The 20,990-nt window shown below is 39.4% G+C and overlaps 1 protein-coding gene across 11 annotated transcripts in view; it reads left to right on the top strand.

The window, feature by feature from the left end:
• SEC24C (SEC24 homolog C, COPII coat complex component) overlaps positions 1 to 20,990 on the top strand; it is a 37,258-nt gene that overhangs the window by 13,920 nt on the left and 2,348 nt on the right. For 3 of the 11 annotated variants that reach the window (XM_040072065.2, XM_040072062.2, XM_058421668.1), the window contains 20 exons: positions 376 to 554; positions 1,768 to 2,202; positions 3,528 to 3,658; positions 4,851 to 4,919; positions 6,635 to 6,746; positions 7,560 to 7,687; positions 10,210 to 10,348; positions 12,243 to 12,358; positions 13,643 to 13,767; positions 14,015 to 14,206; positions 15,223 to 15,316; positions 15,798 to 15,914; positions 16,380 to 16,550; positions 16,938 to 17,034; positions 17,297 to 17,442; positions 17,824 to 17,962; positions 18,752 to 18,870; positions 19,248 to 19,427; positions 20,073 to 20,264; positions 20,687 to 20,776. In XM_040072065.2, the coding sequence (XP_039927999.1) occupies positions 376 to 554; positions 1,768 to 2,202; positions 3,528 to 3,658; positions 4,851 to 4,919; positions 6,635 to 6,746; positions 7,560 to 7,687; positions 10,210 to 10,348; positions 12,243 to 12,358; positions 13,643 to 13,767; positions 14,015 to 14,206; positions 15,223 to 15,316; positions 15,798 to 15,914; positions 16,380 to 16,550; positions 16,938 to 17,034; positions 17,297 to 17,442; positions 17,824 to 17,962; positions 18,752 to 18,870; positions 19,248 to 19,427; positions 20,073 to 20,264; positions 20,687 to 20,776 (2,971 nt within the window). The remainder of the gene's footprint in view (positions 1 to 375; positions 555 to 1,767; positions 2,203 to 3,527; positions 3,659 to 4,850; positions 4,920 to 6,634; positions 6,747 to 7,559; positions 7,688 to 10,209; positions 10,349 to 12,242; positions 12,359 to 13,642; positions 13,768 to 14,014; positions 14,207 to 15,222; positions 15,317 to 15,797; positions 15,915 to 16,379; positions 16,551 to 16,937; positions 17,035 to 17,296; positions 17,443 to 17,823; positions 17,963 to 18,751; positions 18,871 to 19,247; positions 19,428 to 20,072; positions 20,265 to 20,686; positions 20,777 to 20,990) is intronic. The other 8 variants (XM_040072071.2, XM_040072068.2, XM_040072070.2 and 5 more) reach the window with 5 other exon arrangements.

Here is a 20,990-nt window from a genome sequence, read left to right as displayed (position 1 = left end):
GGCAATAGTCCGGGAGTGTTCAAATGTTTTGAGTGGCAGAACATTCTTACATAGCTGTGCAGGCCTTACTGTTGCTCACCCTATAGACTCTATGCAGCATTTCTGATTTGTTGAGATAACTGAAATGGAATTAACAAAAATATCGAATTTGTATTTTAAGAGCTAGTAGATTTTTTGTTTGTTTGTTTTTTTGGTGGGAGGGTTTCAGATACATGCAGAATATGTAATTATTTTTACAAAACTGAGCTATGGTGTTTCATGTAAATACCTGAGACCCAGATAGTCTTTACATGCTAGACCAATTTTAAAAGGCATAGAGGATTGTAAATTCTTCTATAATGAGGAATCAGTTTAGTTTGTCATCTTCCCTCTCAGGCCACCTGCACCTCAGCCGTTTCTGCCAGGCTCAGCACCCACGCCTGTCAGCCAGATATCTACGTTCCAGCAATATGGGCCCCCCCCAGGCAGCGTGCAGCAGCTCAGGAATCACATGGCAGGGATGACAATTGGTGGGACTGCAGCCTCTGCTCCTCCCCCAGCTGGACTGGGCTATGGTAAGGTTTCCTGGCTACAGAAGTATGCTATTGATTTTCATTTTTGCTATTAATTCCATAAAAGATTTTTTTCTCGTCAGTGATTCATTACTATATGGTTATGGGAATTCTCTGGGTGTTGACATCTGCCATAGTAAACAGCAGTTTTCTTAACTAATAAGGTCGTGATTGGGGAAAACAGAACTGAGACAATTGTAGGGTGGACACGAATAACAAAGGAGAGTAGCAACACTGGTCCTCAACTGGGTGCATCTTGTGGAACAGAGCAGTCTACTCCTAAGTCACCTCTTGGACAGTCTATATGTCTCCCAACTGTTGTGCACCAGCCCTGTCAGAAAAAAAAAGAAAAAGAAAGCAAAAAAGGGCCCTGTAAATGTAAATCACAAAGGGCTATAAACCCTCTGAATGATTGTGTGTAGGGCTCTGCTGGAAGTCAAGAAGACACTTACTTAAACAGTAGAAACTGAATTTAGATCCTTTGTTCTATGGTATTAGTTCCACAGTCTCATTGCTGTAGATTAGGAGACTTTTTAAATTACAGACCAGAGTTTTGTCTTTATTATGTGTAAGCTGGTCTGACTATTTAAAAATCGTTTTGTTAAAGCACTTTTTAACAAGCATCTCATAAGACGGATTTTATAGGAAAATTAGGAGTAGGTAGGGGATACGGATTTCCTTGGCCTTTTGGCAGCGTGTTTGTCAACAATTATTCTCAGGAATAGTACAGCACTACATACCAATGGTGCTGGCTTCATGCTATCAAAACCACAAAGCTCAAAACCATTCTTGATCTACAGGCTCCAACTGAGTGTGGAGTTTAAGACAGAAACTTAGTTCAAGAAGTCTATGGTTAGACTTGTGATGGTTCATGTTTTGCATGTTCCTGGCTTTGCCCTTTTTTTCTGGCCCTGAATCCTGAGATACCTATAAAAGAAGCAGCTCAGGCTTTGAGAGAGTAGGCAATGAAAGAACTGTGAAGTTTCAGATCCCCTGAAGGAATTTCAGCTCTCTGATCAGTCTAGGAAAGTGGTCACTTAGGATTTGTCTCTGCTAATACTGGTAAGTTCAACTGCAGATGAGAAAGTGGTAGATTTACTCAGGTGTTCCGGAGCAAATGGGTTTTTCTTGCATCTTAATTGTCTTCAGGATAGAAGAAAATGATGTTATATCTTTTTTTTTTTCTTACCGGGTCCCCCAACATCGGTTCCCCCAGTCTCAGGAAGCTTTAGTGCAACAGGATCTGGTCTTCACACACCTTACAGTGCAAGCCAAGGACCCCCTCCTGCCAGTGTTTCTGAGGGTCTTCCTTTGGCACAGCCTCCGTTTCCTGGTCACACAGTATCAACTCAGCGCCTGCCTACTCAAGTTCCTGCTTTTACCCCGCCTCCTCCTTCTACAGGGGTTGCACCTTCCTCTTACCCTCCTACCACAGGTGCTCCAAGGCCACCTGCCATGCCAGGCCCACCTCTGCCTGGGCAGACAGTTCCTGCACCACCATCATCCCAGCCTAATCATGTATCCTCACCACCACCTCCACCACCTCCATCAACTATGGCGGGGCTGCACCCTGGGCCTCCCATGAGTGGTCTCCATGGACCACCTCCTCCCACTCATCCTCCTCAGCCAGGATACCAAATGCAGCAGAATGGTGAGTACTCCTAGTATGGGAATTTTAAGTTACGTATTCTCTGTATGCTGCAAACCGAGAGCTAAATTTCATGTTGTCACTTGTGGGCTCCTGGCTGCACGTTAGAGCTTCCCTTCTTGTTCCCCTGTGCTCGTGTCTGAGATAATACCATACGTCATTCTAAGGTATTTTATAATACAGATTTTAATTGGATTAATGTAACTAAAGGAATTGCAGCTTACTTGGCCAAAAATGTGTTTAGCAATTAGTGCCATAATACTACCAGAATTTGTGATCAGAATTTTATTATGGACTCTGATTTGATGTCTGCAACCTTACTTGTTCAAAAATAGACATCAGAAATACTGGAAAGCTTTATTTTTTTTTTTTTTTTTTAATTTGTGGCCACTGTGCATGCAATGTCTATGAAAGGAGTTGTTAAACATTAAGAAATTAGTTCTCTCCTTTAATTTGCATAGCTGTATTTTTCTCCCTTGTAGAAGCTTGCACATCTTAAATGTACATGTACTTAAAAGTAAGACCAGTTAAACTTCCCAAATTAAAACCAGTTTTGGCTGATTTTTAATCAATAACACTTAGAGATAGCTGGGATAAAGTAATCATGTGCAAATGTTAGGACTTAGAATCCCATTCCCCATGCAGCTTTGCACAGCTGGACAGGTAAATTACTTAAAAATATCTGTTCAAATTCCTATGAGCTGTAAAAATACTAATGGGTTGAATCATACAGTTATTCTGTAAGTGACTGGAATCGTCTAAAATAATATGAAATAGCTTCAGGTAGTTACAAAACAAAAGAGAGAATCATACATTAGCTTATTACTGTAATTTCAAACAAGCCAAAACTGCCCAAGGGAGCTCCTTGCATATCCTTAATTTGAAGAATTAGGGATTGTCCAGTAGCTTATTTGGCTGTTCTGTATGCACTTTCCATTAGACAGTTCTGCAGGTAAATGTTCATAGTGCATGATCTTAATGTGCATTGTAATCAGCAGTTACCAATTCTGGAACTATTTACAGTAGCGTGCTGGTTTGGGCTGAGGTAGAGTTAATAAAGGTCAGACTAAAAACCTGTTTCCATGTCTGGTTTTAAGGACTGTGTCTATCAGTTTATTGAATTGTTGGTAGAGATGTACCAGTCTAAGCTGAAACACTGTGATAAATATGTTTAATCATAATTAATAGAAAAGCACATGACTTTATTTTTCTGGAGGTTTGGGTTTTTTGGTTTTTTTTTAATAATGGCAGGAAATGTGGGAAGTGCCAAATGAAGAAATACCTAGTATTAAGCCACTGTTTGATTTTTATGTTCTTTTCTTGTTAAGGTTCCTTTGGACAGATGAGGGGTCCCCAGCCAAACTATGGAGGAGCCTATCCAGGAGCACCAAATTATGGAAGTCCACCTGGACCACCACCTCCACCAAAACGTTTGGATCCAGATTCCATTCCTAGCCCTGTAAGCTTACTTGTTCTTCCCAGCGTCAGCTCTTCCATAGTGTCTTTGCATAAAACAACAGATAAAGACCAAAGCTGAAAACAGGTTTCTCTTTCCAAGGAGCATCAGTCTGTTTTCCTGCTTACATTTCTCTCTTCTATCCACCTTCAGTCTTTTGTGATAAATAAGCCCAGAGGCAGTATTTTTCTTGGTGACTGAAGAAGGGCACTGCTCTAGTTCCTCAGGTCTTTTTCTGTATTGTGTTATCTTTTGAGAATCCTTCAGGGCTTTGATTAAACTTGTTTCTGCGTTTCTGGATTCTCGCATAATGACTTTCCAAGGGGAACTAATTTCAGATTTTGAGGTGACAGTCTGTGAACTGCATGATCTATGTTTAAAGTATGGTTAGTAGGAGGTGATTGTAGTGCTTTTCCTATAATCTGTCAAGAAGCTGGTTTGTGGTTTTTTTGGGTCATGAAGTCATATCAGTCAGATATGGACAGCTTCTCAAACTGGGATTGTCTTTCAGAGTGGAGGTTCTGAGACAGGATAAGCAGTTATACGTAATAGTTAGCAATGATGAGTAATATAAGCCTGGTGGTATTATTGCCACTAGTCTACTGCGCTGTTCCTTCCGCTGCTTCTGATGCTGCTTCTGTACTTCAAAACTATGGAAATAATGTAGTCTTGAGTTAGATGGGAACTGACGTTATTCAGAAGGTACTTCTATTTAAAAGATTACCTCCTTAGATTCCAGTAGTAAAGCTGGAATTACTGCTGTATTTTTTTCATAGAATGTAAGTCCTTAATTGCTTGTTTGCCTCTTCTCCACTAAATGAAGTCTCAAATGGCTTGTGTCAGTTGCCTTCATGTTAGCATGTTCTTAAAGCATAAATGCTCAGTTTCTAACCAAAATGAGGTGAGCCACTGCCTCCATTAGCAAGGTGTTCAGTGCCAAGCCCAATATCCTGGCAAGACTGGTTTTGGGATCAGTGTATGCTGCAGAAGCTGATGTGTCCTGTTGCATGAAGCAGTATCTAAATGTATCTAATTTCAGTGCTACAGGTTTGGGTAGAGAGAAGTAACAGATACTTTTTTGGTTTATTATTCTCTTTTCTTTTTCCTCTTTGTTTTTTCTTTTTTGTTTTCTTTTTTTTTTTTTTTTTTTTTTTTTGGTGGCACTCTTATTTCTCATTTAAAAAAAAAAAAAAAGCAACTTAATGAGCTGCCACCCCAGCAGAAACCCAGGCACAGAATAGACCCAGATGCAATCCCTAGTCCAGTAAGTGCTGTATATATGTCAATTGTAGTCTGTGTGTTGGTGACCCTCTGTGCATGCCTGAAACCTGAACTTCACCTTGCTAACCCTCCATCATTAATCTTTTACCCTTTCCTTGCTGTCTTCTGCTTGCCTTATCAAAATGAGTAACATTACACCACATGAGGTTGTTAAAGTCTTCTGTGATGAATGGTGAGGCAATAGAAAGCAGTGTTTCAGAAACAGATCATGAAGAATGTCTCCCCTTCACTTTGTCTGATTTTTAGTATATTGCCTTCTTGAGATTCCAGCTGGCATTTTCAGTGGAAGCCAGTAGTATAATTGCCCGTGCAATGTGTGTCTCATGTCAGCATGCACACAGCACGAGCTGTTGTAGCCATGTTTTCTACCATGTTTTGGTCAGAATTTGATTACTGTTCTTGTTGATATACCAATACTGGGCCAGTGCTCTGGAGTTCTAAAATTGCAGATGAACTGGAGGGGTTTTTTTTTGTTAATTCCTGATACAAAACTTCTACTATGAGGCATGGGGAGCTATAAACATTCTCTCATTATCTGTGCTCATGCATAACCATTAAATTTTGAATTTGAAAATTTAATGTTTATGTTGGAGAATTATATCTAAAGAAAGGAAAAAGCAGCTACCTTTTGGATTGGAAGACAGAAAAAAAATTTTGGATTTTTGTTACCCTGTGTCACTTCTTCCTCATCAGTCAAAGTTCATAATTTAACAGGTACCAGTGGTGGGATCACCAGCATCAGTCAGCCTGCAGACTTTTGAAACAGAACTAGATTTATTCTAGGATAGTCACTGGGGCTATGGGAGGCACTCTGCTGGCAGCTCGCAATCTGTAGTGAGAGGGTGGAAGTTCTGCTATACAAATTTCTGCTTTTCAGAATTTACTCTAGGCAAAAGCAGGTGTGTTTGATGGCTAAATAAGAGCAGAAGAATGATTGCTAGCTTTAATTCTTTCATTCAGTCCCCACTATGGAAATGTAGCTTGTACTGTGTACAACTACAAAGGTCAGTGAATATTTTAGTTAAGTAAAACTATTTAATACATTTCCATTATCTTAAGGAAATTTGCAGTTGTGAAGGATTTGAAATACCAAGAAATGTAAGATCTTTACAGGCTTTGAAGTTTGATTCGTTGACAAGTCTATTGAAATTTCGCTTTCTGCATTCCCAGAATTCAAATCACAAACCCTTGAGCACCACAAAGTACTAAAGATTTCCACCTGAGCTTGCAAGCCTTAGGCCAGAATTAGAGTGGTTGGAAATAAAGGGATACTGTGCAAACAGTGGGACCACAATGGAAAGAAAAAGCCAGGTTACCTATAGGACTTCAGCTTGAGGCTTACAGAAGCTTCTAATTCTTATTTGACTAGAACTGTACAGGGGAATACTACCAAAAATTCCTTTCTTGATCTGAGTTTGGCTTTTATGAGTTCAGATCAGACTTCAAACCACAAAATATGCTGCTGCTAAGAATACTTGGGGGAAAATACTATTTGCAGCTTGTAATTTATTGTTAGTCATTAAGTACTATTTGAAATCAAACTGAGAGGTGACTGCTTGACAAAATTTACTTGCTCTTCCTATTTTTAGAGATAGTAATGTTTACCTCAGGTCCCCTTTTCACTGCCTTAGAGATTTTTTATTTTACAGTACTTTGAAAGCAAGCATCCACATAATAACATGGTCTTTTCCATCACAGATTCAAGTGATTGAAGATGACAGAAATAACCGTGGGTCAGAGCCATTTGTCACTGGAGTGAGAGGGCAGGTCCCACCTCTTGTTACTACAAATTTCTTGGTCAAGGATCAAGGTAAACTATTTTTCTTTTCCTAAACAAGCAAAGCATGAATCCCAAAGAGTCAGTGACAGAACTGTCTCTTTAAAGGGAACATGTATTTTACCAACAAAAGCTTAGTTTCAGGTCCTGTGTTGATTAGATCTTGGTTTAGAGTCTTCTGATTGTTTGGTAGCTAGTAACCAATTTGTAGGCAAAAAATGTTTTCCAAGACAGATACCTAGGACCAGCATTAGCAGAGATATCAAAAAGCAGCAAATTAAGCCTCTTCTGTAGAGCTTTATAAAAAACATTTAAAAACTGAAATCTACTAGCAATATCGATAGAATTGGACTGGCAACTGTATTTTTTTAAATTAGGACAGATGTGAATTGGTCTGAGGGCTCCGTAGAGAAAAGATATTTCATCTTTTAATTGCTGACACTTTTTTAAAGTATTAAAGTTCCAGAAAAAACTTCAGAGTCTGATTCTGCAATCAAGTATTTTACTCTTCAGCCAAAATTACAAAACAGAACAGTAGAAATGTTTGAGTAGAGTTTTCTGCCTACAGTGTGTTTTAGTCTGTGAATATATGGAACAGAAATGCCTTTTTGTAGGTTTAGGTTGACAGGGAGTCGAGTTCATTTGTTTTAAGGTCTTTTATTATATGTAGTTAATCATGAGGAGGTATTTTATTTGGAATTCAAGTTTTCCGTAGATTAAAACTGCATATTTAGCCAAGCTCGTATTGTCTGTAGCTTAACGACACAAGATAAGGTATCTTCATATCTGTTCTTGAATATAAACTTAATCTGTACTGCAATCTGTGGGGCTTTATTTGTTCCCCAGGTAATGCGAGCCCCCGCTACATCAGATGCACATCTTACAATATCCCCTGCACCTCTGACATGGCCAAACAGTCCCAAGTTCCCCTGGCTGCCGTCATCAAGCCGCTGGCTGCTCTGCCGCCGGAGGAGGTGAGAGCCAAGCGTGGCGTTCGCGTGCGGGTGCCCAGCGGGCAGAGAGCGCTCTCGGGTGTCAGCGTTTAACAGACATGCTTAGAGGTTTATTGAGGTAAACATTGATTCTCCAACAGCTGTGCGGTAGGTATCTGTAAAGCAGCAGAATGTTGTGTTCAAAACGTTTAATATTTTGACTGCCGTGATCATTTCAGCTTTTCTACAGTAGCTGTCAAGCGCTGTGACTAAATGACCAAAATACTGTGGTAGTCACAAAGGTGTCGACTGATCTCAGTTTCTTTCTCGGTCTAAAATATTTAAATGGTTGCTAATCGTAGGTGTTCAGTCTTTTCTAGAATGCCAGGTTGTGAAATTGGATGAAAATGTATGGAACAGCACTGGTTTAGCTGGCTAATATTCATGTACATGCACAGCGCTGTGTGGGATGACAGCAGAACCCTGAGGACAGAGCCCTGCTGAGCTGCACTTGTATTTCTGCCCTTTCTGCAGCACTCATTTCCTTCTGGGTGTAATGTTGAGCCTTTTACCCACTCGTGTTTGGTTGCTGAGATCATGAAAGCTCCAAGACTTTTACAGAGTTTGGCATTTTTTTAAGTAGTCTAAATACTCTGGCTCCTGTGTTGTGTTAGCCTGCTTGGAGCAGTGACAAGAAGACAAACAGGCTTGTTAATTTGAGTACATAGGTCTGCACTCTTCTGTGCCCTGTTAAACCTAAGTGTGGCATCTGTTGAGGAAAGCAGTTTCCTCTGGTCTTTTAAGGATGTTTTTCTCCTGTTGCATTTCATTAATGTTCCTAAACTATGGTTTGGATTTGAAAAACTGGTTCATGATAAAACTGATCTGTGGCTGAAGTTTAAAAGGAACACAATAGGAGGGTAAGGTCTTACTTGAGAAACTTGGAGGCTTGTGGAGTTACATGTTTTTAGAGAAACTTTACAAATGATAGTTATTCGGTCTCTTGGTGTGTTAGTGCTTTAAACAAACGCTTGTGGTGTCCAGAAAAAAAAATGGCTAGTGTTGGAAAATTTTCCTGGAGACCAGTCAGCTTGTAGTATTTGGAAATTCTTTCTGGCAAGAGCAAACTCACTGTAGAGGGGTCCTTCCAACAGATGAAGACTCAGCTGTTCAGAGCAACAACACTGTAAATAGAGCTAAAGCTTTACATACAAGTAATGAAAGGATGAATGTTTCATGAAAATAATATCTTATGAAACTAAAGCATTCACATAAATTTAGGATATATAAAAATTCAGCCAAATCCAGCCTGGTTGCCAAATCCAGGACCTTCACCTGATGTTGTTATGCACTGTTCAGAAAACCAAGCTTGAGGCTTTGGAAAGAAGTATTTGTCCTCTGGGAGTAAGTGATTAATGACAAGTTGTGTATAGTGCTGCCTGTTTCCAGCATCCTTGTAGTTCGTTTACATGTTACAGAGGGAGAGGCTGAGGAAAAGAAAATCGTGTTAATTGTCTTGAAATACAATACCAACACTGCCTGCCAATCATAAAACTTGAAAATTGGTTTCCTCTGAAGAAGTCAACCTGGGCTATAGGAAATGAGAAATGCTGGCTGCAAAACCATTGTACTGCCATTAAATGATGAGTGGGGTTGAAAGAAAAGACATAACACTTCCGTGGCATGAAGAGGAAAGTGACTGGAGCATTTGCTCATCTTCTGCTCAGTAAATATGTTATCTCTTAAACATGATTATAAATTTAGGGTAAGTGAGAGAATTAAGAGCAAACGCCTTTACTGGCAGAAAATTTAAAAACAAGTAATAAAATTTTTGAGCTAAGTTCTTAGTTACAAAAGGTGCTTTGTTTTATGAATGCAGCTTATAACTTGCATGAGTTCTGTCTCAATCATTTTGAAGTGCTTCCTGCTCTGATGTTGAGAAGCTGCAGAAGTTGCCAAGCATCTTATTCTGGTTTGGGTGCAAAAAGAACATTATAAGTAATAGTTCAAAAATTGTGTCACTGTGTAACAGTTTTGAGGATTTGCTGTGCAGTGCAGTCAAGACAGTAAGAGCTTGTGGTTGTAATGTATTTCATGATGGAGTTCAAAAATAAGTCTTACCAGATGGAATTTTTTAAGGTAGATACTCTATATTCTTGAATATATGGAATGCAATGATTGGCTTTGCTTTTGTCAAAAACTTTGCTTTTTGCAAGAGGAAGAGATAAGAGGTGGAGAGTCACTTTCAGTCTTTTGTGTTCACTTGGGATACATCTGCTGGTGCAATGTGATCATATTCTTCAAACAAGCTGCTGGCTAGATGGGACAGCCCATTAATAATTCTAGCCCTCAAAATACTGTTGTGCTAGAGCTTGAATTGAAAAGCACTTAAATACTTGTTCAGGCTTCCCACATCCCCTGCACTTTCTCCCACAGCTGCCAAATGCTAAATCCTATGCCATGTACAGGGAGATAGAAATGACCACACAATGCAGAGCTTAAAACTTTCTCATCATCATGAGACCTTTTTTTTTCCCATGTTTTTTTTTCTCTCGCTTCCACAGACCCTTCCTTATTTGGTAGACCACGGAGAATCCGGTCCTGTCCGATGTAATAGGTGCAAAGCTTACATGTGCCCTTTTATGCAATTCATTGAAGGTGGAAGGAGGTTCCAGTGTTGTTTCTGCAGCTGTGTCACTGAGGGTAAGGTTTCTTCTGGAAATCCCTCTCTGGGCTCTGCTGGAAGGGTCTTTGAACAAGATGCAGGCAAATAAGTCTTTATCATGTTACATGAATACTGTGATTTAGTATGTGTCTAGTCTTGTAAAAAATTATTTGGTGGGCATGTTCAGCGTTCAGTTCTGAAACTGTGTTCAGAAAGGTGCTTAGGCATTGTAGTATTGTAGCAAATTTTTAATATGAGGTATTTGTAGCATATTCCCTGGTGGTTTAAAAGATCCATGTATTTTCTAAGGGTATTTCAAAAGTACAGGGTTTTTAACAGACTGAGATACAGATCTAGTCAGTAGCATGTGTTAGGACTTTTTTTTTCTCACAAAGCCTTTTTTTGTCTCGCTAACACTCCTTAAAATGAGATTGCAGTTAAATCTGCTACAGCTGAATAACAGTGTTCAGTACAGGCCAGTTAATATTAATTGCTCTTCTGAATTAGTACAAAACATGCTTCCTTTTAAGCAGAAGTCACAATGAGCTGCTCAAAGCATGGCATTTGTAGATTTGTTTTGAAGGCACAGTGGAATGTAAGGTACAGCAAACCTCATGATGACATTTTCAGTGTTCCATTTGGTGGCACTGATGGCTTTTAATGGACTGTTCTTAGCACCTCAGTGTTTGTACTAACCAGAATGAGGAATTGAAATGTCCAGCTTTAAAAAACAATTTTGTCTGGTGATTTTCTGCCTGCATAGGGTCCCTGTCCTGCTCACTCAGCAGCTGTAGGAAGGGCTGTACCTGTAACAAATGAGCAGAGGCAGAAAAGGGAGGAGTGCTGAGAGACTGCTGATGAAAGCAGCCCTGTGAAAACACAATGTAGTTGTACTTAAAACTTGAGAACAATTTTTGTTTTCTCCAAATACCATCAGGCACTTAGCTTGTGTGGAAGGTGTCCTTGGAGACAAGAGTGATAGATGCTTATATATAGTCCTAATGGTATCACTTTTGAACTTTTGAAACTTGGAATGTTTAGAATAGTTTAAATGTGGGGAATAATGTCATTCCAGGTAATCTCATTTTAATCTCCCCTGGAGCTGTATAGACAGCTGTATAGAGCTTTATGGACAGCTATAGCTGGAATAAACTTTGTCACCCGAGCAGTTCTGCAGGAGGGAGTGCCTGTCGTGATTCTTCTGGTGGCACAACAAATACTTTGTTTCTGCAGCTGACTTCTGGAGGCAAAAATTTACCTTAACTCCCATTTTATTTTCTGATACCTTGTACCAGCACAAAAGTACTGGGTGCTGGGCATGTGGTTGCACTTCTGTTCCTCTTTTTTAATCCACTGTAAGAAGTGCTCTGTCTATTCTGATATAAAGATTATGGGAGTCTCTGCACATTAGTGCTTGGAGGCTTTACTCTTGTGCAGCATGGGAAGGGAAGAAAAAAAAATGAACTTATACAGCAAAATAAGGAGCTCAGTATTTTAGTAAGCCAGACTTGAGTCAGCAATGATGTAACCTGTGGTTTGCCTCAAACTCTCTTTTAAGTAATTTGTTGCTACTTATATGGGACAGTTGTATTTTTCCTTTGGACTAGATCCTTCAGAATATTCCTAAAAGTGTATTGTAGAGATATTTCTGATATGAAATGTAAAATGAGAATGGAAAGGAGATTGAAGAAAAGTATAACAGTAACTATACCGCATGCTTCTGGTGCATGAGACAAACTGGAAGAAGTTTGTCCTTTTTTGCTTTAATGATATTCTTAAATCACATTAATATTTTTAGTACTTGTGTGCTAGCCCAGCGTGCTAGTTCACTTGCCTGGAGTTTTGTTTCAAACAGCTGTTGTCATGTTGGCTCTCTAGTCACAATGTTTATTATGGGCATATCACTGAGCTTAACGATTTTCCCTTTCCCAGTGCCACCTCACTACTTCCAACATTTGGATCATACTGGAAAGCGAGTAGATTACTATGACCGACCTGAGTTATCACTGGGCTCGTACGAGTTTCTAGCAACAGTTGACTACTGCAAGGTACAGTAGTACCTTTTTATTGCTGTGTTTATTTTCTTTTAAGTAAAAAGACTGTATTCTTGAAAGTGAGGAAGACATGAATTGTCTAAGGCTGATTTCTAGCTGGCAGAGATAATTAACAGCATTAATCCAGCTCACTTTATAGTGTAAAATAACATGCTTCTTTGCTTACTTACAAAATCACTGAAGGTCCTGATGATGACATAATATAATTTAAAAGCTGTCTCTGGATTTTATTTTTTCTGGAGCTGTATAAGCAGCTGTAGCTGCACTTACCGTAGGAATTCTACAGAAGGGATTCCTGTGCAGTAGTCCTTGGCAGAAAAGGGAATTGTAGGAGAGGTTCAGTGCAAGTACAATAGTAACTATGGACCATGCAATGTGCCACCTGTGCCCTAAGGCAGACCTTACCTATTGAACATCAATTTCAAATACGGCCATAGTGATTAAAAGCACAAGAATAGTGCAGAAATGTATATTCCAAAGCTGGTTTGCTTTTAAATTAAAGATTTAAATAATAATTAGCTTCTAAGAAATAGGGAAAATATGTGTAAGGTATTTATTAAAGCAACTTATATCTGCTAAAATACTGTGCTGAGAAAATAGATGCCTGCATGTTGTGAGTTAATACTGGTTGCCTTCTAATGCCTCTGTTTTACTTTGAGTTAAGACAAAAAGTCTAATTATTTTCTAACAGCATAAGAAGAATTTTGAATCAAAGAAGCTGTGATCTTCACAGCTTTTTTGAAAGTTCTTCTGTTTTGCTTTTACTCTGAGTGCTTGTTCCAGTGTGACCTAGAGACTTCTGAAAGCTATTGACTAAAACAAGTTTTACATTCTCAAATAAAGCTGACTTTTAAGAAGGAAAAAGGTTGTAATCCTTGGAGAGGAAAACCTTTTACTTTTTATTGCTGGAATCACCTATGACAAGTCTGGTCATGTTCCAAAGTCTTGAGAGCTGGCAGAAATCTTCTCTTGTCTACTTTTCCAATCTAGCTTAGTCATGTAAATTGATTCATTAGTTAGAACTGTACTTCTCTGATCAATGGTAGAGTCAGTCTAGGGCATTTAATTACCAGTCCATTTCAAACACAGTGTGATTACATGTCTGTTAGTTGGAAAAGGAAGGGAGAGTGAGCTGAAGAAACAACTGCTGCTCCTGCTTACAGAGGTACATGAGAGTGACTAAGTTTTAACCAGCATTGGTTTGTCTGTGTTAGGGAGCTGTTACCTGAGCTGCATTGCATGGCAATAGTTTGATAAGTTCTTCCCTCTCTTCCACAGAATAACAAGTTTCCTAGTCCACCTGCTTTCATTTTTATGATTGATGTGTCTTACAATGCTGTGAAGAGTGGCTTAGTAAGGCTAATATGTGAAGAATTAAAGTCGCTCCTAGATTATCTGCCCAGGTAGGTATATTGTGAACTACTGTAGTCAATACAAATGGGGAATGCTGTTGCTTTTTCTCTTTAAAAATACTAGAAATTTAAAAAATTATTTGATAAGCCTGTCAAGCTTTTCTTCAGGCCAAGCAGAACATCTTTCTTGATACCCTTCTAGGTGAAAATACATTTTACTTCCTTTCATTTTTCCCTTAACCTGTTGGTTATGTGTAATGGTTTATCTCGGATGTGAAGGCAAGTCTGTCCCTTCCAGGGAAGGGAACATGGAGGAGTCAGCCATTCGAGTAGGCTTTGTCACCTACAACAAGGTGTTGCACTTCTATAACGTGAAGAGCTCGCTGGCACAGCCGCAGATGATGGTGGTCTCAGATGTGGCAGATATGTTTGTGCCGCTCCTCGATGGCTTTCTGGTGAATGTGAATGAGTCCAGGACAGTTATTGCCAGGTGAGAGAAATTGATTTGCTATGTGTATAGTAAAATACTTGTTTGGTAGACTCAAATGTGCTTAATTGTCATGTTGAGTCATTCCATGTATATTAACTTATTGTACTCTTTGAGATTAGGCTAGCAGAGCAGGATGGGGAAACTGAACGGCTAAGGGATTATTTGGCTCATAGTCCAGGTTGGCAGAAAGTGTATATAAGGGGAATTAGTGCAGAGGGGCATTTCTGGGGAGAAGAAAAGAAAAAAATAAAAAACCAAAATCCAAGCTCCAAAAAACCCCCACCTAAAATAAAGCCACAACAAAATACAACTAGGATGATATAGAGTGAAAGCTGTAAGAATACTGAATCACTGTCTTTAAGTCAACTACCTAAATAACTGCACACTGAGACAACAGGGGTGTCCAATTTTGTTTCTGTGGAGAGAACAGAATAAGTGGGATGGAGAAGATAAAATCTGGAAGGAAAGAATGAAGTTAGCAAAGTTTTGGCAAACTATTTACCATGGTATTTAAACTGTAATTAAACTACGGTGTGTAGCTAACTAGAACAGGAAAATAGACCTGGAATTGCATGTTTTTAGAGAAAATTTCCAGCCTGCTTTTTAATGCATTAAACAAGACTAAATACAAAACTGTGGATTAAATCTATTAATCTTTGAGTAGTACACAAGATGCTTGGCAAAGAGAGGCCAAATGTCACTAGTATTTCCTAAGAATTTACTTACCTATGTATATGGGAGTACATTAAAAGAGAAGAAATACAGAAGAGCTGTGGCATAGGCATCAGTTAAGGCTATATAGAGGATATGGATGAGAGAAGCCAATAAAGAATGATACAGCAATTTTTTTCCACAGATGAGATGCCAAATACTGTAAAAGTTATGAACATGTACAGACATGTTAAAGACTTCAGTTTAAACCACCTCACTCTTATAAAATCATCTTCTATACCTGTGTGGCTTGTTTTATTAAATGGGATCTTGAATTCCTCTTTTTTTTCCTTGTTCCTTGCTAGTTTGCTGGATCAGATTCCAGAAATGTTTGCAGACACGAGAGAAACAGAAACTGTTTTTGCACCTGTGATTCAAGCAGGGCTGGAGGCACTGAAGGTTAGTAAATGCATTTTTATGACAAATTGCTTTCAGTCAAGTACTCTGAAGTTCATATTCTACTAACACACGCTAAAGACAATTCTAAAGATTTTGTAAGCTCCTTGTAGTAGATGCACTCACTACATGTAGGGGGTACTTGGCTCATTCTTGAACTGCATGAACCTTCTGTTTTGCAGCTATCTATATGTTCTTTACCCAATTTTTTTTTTTTTCAAAGTGCAAGAACATGGCTTACTCTCAGTCATCTGTCTGGGCTTTGCTTTAAAGACTTTACTGAATCTACAGGAAAAAAAAGACCCTCCAGCATGAAAAAATCAGTGCTGAAGTCTGTCAAGTCTCATGGAGGTGTTCTGTAGTTTGGTAGAGTCACCCTGACATTAAAAGAGTGATGAGGTTGCTTGGATGTTCTTGAATCACAGCTTCCCTTACAATTTTTGTGAATGTTTCTAACCTCTGTTATTGCACTCATTTCCTGCAGGCAGCTGAGTGTGCTGGCAAGCTCTTCATTTTCCACACCTCTCTGCCCATTGCAGAGGCTCCAGGGAAGTTAAAGAACAGGGATGATAGGAAACTGATCAACACAGATAAGGAGAAGGTAATAATGGTTTGCATAATCCTTACATAAGGCTGTATATTATGCTCTTTGTGGAATAAAAGAACTGAAACAGTATTTTAAAAAATTACAAGGATAGCACATACTGTAAGTGTTCCAGCTAATATCTTTTAACATTCCACTTTTATCTTGTGTTCCCAAGAAGGGCTATGGAGGCTTGACACATAAGGACAGCTCTAGTCTGAGAACAAGAAGAGTTAGCTCTAGATTATTACACAGAGTAAAACACCAAATCTGGGTTAATGTGCTGAATTTACAATTAAAGCAAAATGTGTAGTAATCTCCATAATTAACAGTTCTTCAAAGGCAGAGTCAGGGAGAACTTAGACAATTCTACTTTCCCTGAAGACTTAAAGTATTAAAGAGTATTGACTGGGATTGTAAACTGGATCTCACTTTGCTTTTCCTGCACAAACTTCTGATGTCATCTCTGATTTCCTTTCTTAGACTTTGTTTCAACCACAGACAAGCTTTTACAACAATTTGGCCAAGGACTGTGTGGCCCAGGGCTGCTGTGTGGATCTCTTCCTGTTTCCAAACCAGTATTTGGATGTGGCCACACTGGGTGTGGTACCTTACCAGACAGGAGGCTCCATTTATAAATACGCCTATTTCCAGGTAGGAGTGGCATTGACTCACGCTGCTGTCTGATCCAAGCAGGAATTATTGTTTAGCTGAGGGTTCTTTCTTTCATAGTGGGAACCAGAGTGAGGAAGTACTTCTTTGGAAGTAAATGGCTACTTAAATTTCAAGATAATCAGCAAAATGATTTGGTAGCTTTGTATCCTTACACAAACAGCTCTGTTAATAACAAAACCCAACAGGAAGAGCTAGGCTGTTACCTCTTAGCACAATATTTCATTAGCAGGCCACTGAGCCTGATATCACGGTTGGCTGTTAAAGTAAGACCACAAGAGGTAGTATCTGGTTTTAAATTACTTTATGGTTTATGAAGCTGATCTGATTTACAGAAGTGTGAAACTTCAATTACTGTTTGCCTTCTAGCTGGAGACAGACCAGTACAGATTCCTGAATGACTTGAGAAGGGATGTGCAGAAAGAAGTGGGATTTGATGCTGTAATGAGAGTGCGCACGAGCACAGGTGGGTGTTGGCGTGGAGGAATCTTAATAAATTGACCACTTCAAGCATATCTCATGGGAAGAAAGAATTTTTCCTGTCATTTAAAACACATGGTAACTAGGCTACCCCAAAAGCTAAAGCTTTGGAATTGTAAGACTTTTGTAGAGAGTGCAAAGATCCCTGCTGAAATCTGTTGGGATAACTTGGTGTTGGGGTCAAAAGGGTGGCTGTCTTCGTATGCCATTGAAAATGGTGGTTCATGTTGGGTTTTTCCCTCTTGTAGGTATTAGAGCAACTGACTTTTTTGGAGCTTTCTATATGAGCAACACAACTGATGTAGAGATGGCAGGTCTGGACTGTGATAAAACAATCACAGTGGAATTCAAGCATGATGATAAATTGAGTGAAGACAGTGGGGCACTGCTTCAGGTGAGGGGAGAGGCTTTGTAGAAGAAGTGAGTTGACAATTGAACTGAATTATAAGACACTTCTTCAAGGAATTGTTTGTTCTTTCTTTCTGCATCTTACCATACCCTTCCACCATACTTACTCTGAGGATGACCTAGACTGCTTCAGACTACAGTCCCGTTTTCTAAGACCAGGTCCCTTGATAGAACTGCTAAAATTGCTGCTTGTTACCTTTCACTGACCCTGATTCTCAACTTTTAGCTTATTGTCCGAGTCTTACTTAGCTATCTTATTTGTTTATGCATCTGAGTCGTAGCTTTTAATGAAGTATATTCTAACCCTGTCCTTCTTATAGTAGCAGGACCTCATTTCTCTGTCTCCTGGCATTTTTGTCTCCTGCAGTGTGCTCTGCTGTATACAAGTTGTGCAGGACAGCGACGACTCCGCATTCACAACCTCTCCTTGAACTGCTGCACGCAGCTTGCTGACCTCTATCGGAACTGTGAGACCGACACCCTCATCAACTACTTGGCTAAGTATGGTAAGGGTAAATGTGGGAACCACGATTGCACCTTTAACTGCTCCTAAAATACCTGTTTATTCTTCCTGCTTCAAATGTCAGGGGGCAGTTCTGATACTTGAGTCAGTTATGGGAAAGAGCATAAAGCTGTGATGATTGTATTGCTGCCTAGGATGAGAGGTACACGTGGAGGGTGTAGGCTTATTCTTCATGTAGATTATTTTCTAAATGTTTTCAATAACAGTTTGTATTGTCAGCTGTCTGAATTCATCCTTGTGTTTATTTTTTGGGCTGTTTTAGTTCATTCCTTAACTGTTGCAGAATTTTGCTCTGGCAATAGGAAATGGTGGCCCTTGTTCGTAGATATGAGTTAAATGTCACGCACTTATGCACTGTACCCTATTTGCCCCTTCTAGCTTGCAGTAAAAGCCTATAAATCCAACAGAGATTGAGAGTTGTGTATGTTTATTGCCATTAAAAATGAAAGAAACAGTCAATTTTCAGACGTTTAATGGAAGATAGCCAGTCTATAAGAGTTTTTATAGAACACCATACTTTCAAATATGATAAGTATATTTTATGTTCATAGGAGATAGAGAGTTCAAGATTATGTAATAAAATGGAGTAAATGAGCTTCTTCAGGTTTTCAGTAGGAATATATCATAATTTTCCTACAAGTTTGAAGCTGGAAGAATAAAGGCTTCCATAAAAAATAGTTGTTCAGATTTCCTTTGTGGAGGTAGTATTGGGGTTTTGCCGTTGATGAGCAATGACTTGACAGCAGTCCCTCTCTTTCCTCCCGCTGTGCAGCATATCGTGGAGTCCTGAGTAGTCCAGTGAAGACTGTACGAGATGCACTGATCAACCAGTGTGCCCAGATCCTAGCCTGCTATCGAAAGAACTGTGCTAGTCCCTCTTCTGCTGGCCAGGTAAACTCCAGTGCTTTCACTTGAATCCCAGGCTTGGAAGTTAAAAAGTGATAACAGCTTCTTCTAACTTAGCCTGCTCAAAAAAAGTAATTTCCCTTTCTCAGCAGAAATTTGCAAGGAGGAGACTTGGGAAAGTGGATACACTATTACAAGTAAAACTGTAGTTGAGAATGGCTTCTTGGACATCTGTCTGGAGCCCAGGGAGCACTGCCTGCTTCAGGGAAAGGTTTTCTTTTGCAGTCCATGATATAAGTAGACTATCAGCTTTCACTCCTCACGGCTGTACCACGCTTCGTTGGTTCATGCAAGCCTCATTTTGTCAAACATAAGCTTATTCAGCAACAGCTGACCAGCTTCTGTCTGCTTGTGACTTTTAGCTCATCCTCCCTGAATGCATGAAGCTGCTTCCTGTGTACTTGAACTGTGTATTGAAGAGTGATGTTCTTCAGCCTGGCCCAGAGGCGACCACGGATGACCGTGCCTACATCCGTCAGTTAGTGACATCCATGGATGTGGCTGAAACAAATGTTTTCTTTTATCCCAGGCTCTTGCCCCTGGTGAGTAATTCGAGATCTTAGCGCTTGAGGCTTGCTGTTGTCTCGTTTACTCAACCTAAGGACTGGCATTTATATTTTAGCAAGGGAAAGTGATGTGAGAAGTGTTTGGGGATCTGTCATCTGTTGGGGTATTTCACTTCATTTCGCTCAGCATTACTGCATCTTGTGAATTTCTTGGGGGATACCTTTTTCCTGAGCTGTACCTGTATGACTAGTGGCAAAGAAAACACTTTTAACCCTTTCATAGTCTTCTTAAAAAGTCCTAAAGCTTACAACTTCTTGCAGTAATTTTCATCATTGTAAGGTAACTCCACATACTGTTCTGAATTTTCATTACCATAGTTGCTTGAATAATACTAAAAACTAATTACATTCCTACTCCAAGAGGTGATATTTGAACTTGAGTCTTTTCACAGAAGCCTTATATTCTCCTTTGCTGACCAAGAGTCTCTGAACTGCTTCTGTGTCACTTTCAGTAAGAAAACTAAGGAAGATGCTACTTAAGTCACAATTATTACAGTCTTGAGAGTCCTAGAAATGAGAAAACCATTGAGTTCTTCATGGCAGAAATTTTCAGGACTTCATAAGATGTTCTTGTTTTATAACCTTTAATTTTACCTGAATTTTTATTTCCCTGTAAAACAGACCAAAGCAGATGTTGACAGTGATTCCTTGCCAGCAGCCATTCGGAACTCTGAGGAGCGTCTCTCCAAGGGTGACATCTACCTGCTGGAGAACGGGCTGAACATCTTTGTGTGGGTGGGAGTCAGCGTGCAGCAAAGCCTGATCCAGAACCTCTTTGGAGTGTCATCCTTCAGTCAAATTAGCAATGCCTTGGTGAGCTGGATGGCAGTGTGGGAGCTACAGTCTGGGATAGTCACCCAAAAATTAAAACAATGAGAATGCCAGTAGAAAAAATAGCATTTCATTTTCCATAATAGAAACAAGAGAAGCACGGGTGTGTGAAACTAGCGGAAATGTTGATAGTCTGGGCATGTCAGGCGTGCTTTTGCCTAGGTTTATTTGACAAGTCATATCATTAATAGTCAAGAGCACAGTTGATATCTAAATGGAATAATTAATTGACCTTTAATTCTGATTTCATGTTATATTCTCTTTTAAGTAGTTGAAGTCAAAGAGATTGTATGCTAATGTGGGTAGGTATTTCTCTACCCTTATACAGTGTGCCAAAACTGTACTTGTGTTTCGCATCCTTCTACTTCCCTAGACTAATGGGAATTGGATATCTTTCATTCCAGAGTACCCTGCCAGTCTTGGAAAACCCCTTTTCCAAGAAAGTGCGATCTATTGTTGATATGCTTCAAGGGCAGAGATCCCGCTACATGAAGGTAAAATGTGTCCCCCATTTACAGCTTTAAATCCCCTCCCCTCTTAGTAGAGTCTGGTAATGCTGCAGTCCTGGATTTATTCTTCCCAGTCTCTTAAATGTTATTCATAGTTTTCAAGAATCCGAAAACAAATTTCAGTGGTTTTGGAGTTTTGTGCTTACCATCGTTGTAAAACTTAATTTTTTCAGACCTATTACAATACACTACTATATGA

The sequence above is a fragment of the Hirundo rustica genome, chromosome 8 (genome assembly GCF_015227805.2).
Source record: "Hirundo rustica isolate bHirRus1 chromosome 8, bHirRus1.pri.v3, whole genome shotgun sequence".
In the NCBI taxonomy this organism is placed as follows: domain Eukaryota; kingdom Metazoa; phylum Chordata; class Aves; order Passeriformes; family Hirundinidae; genus Hirundo; species Hirundo rustica.
Note: the sequence above shows the minus strand (reverse complement) of the source record. Positions and strands in the feature narration are given on the sequence as shown.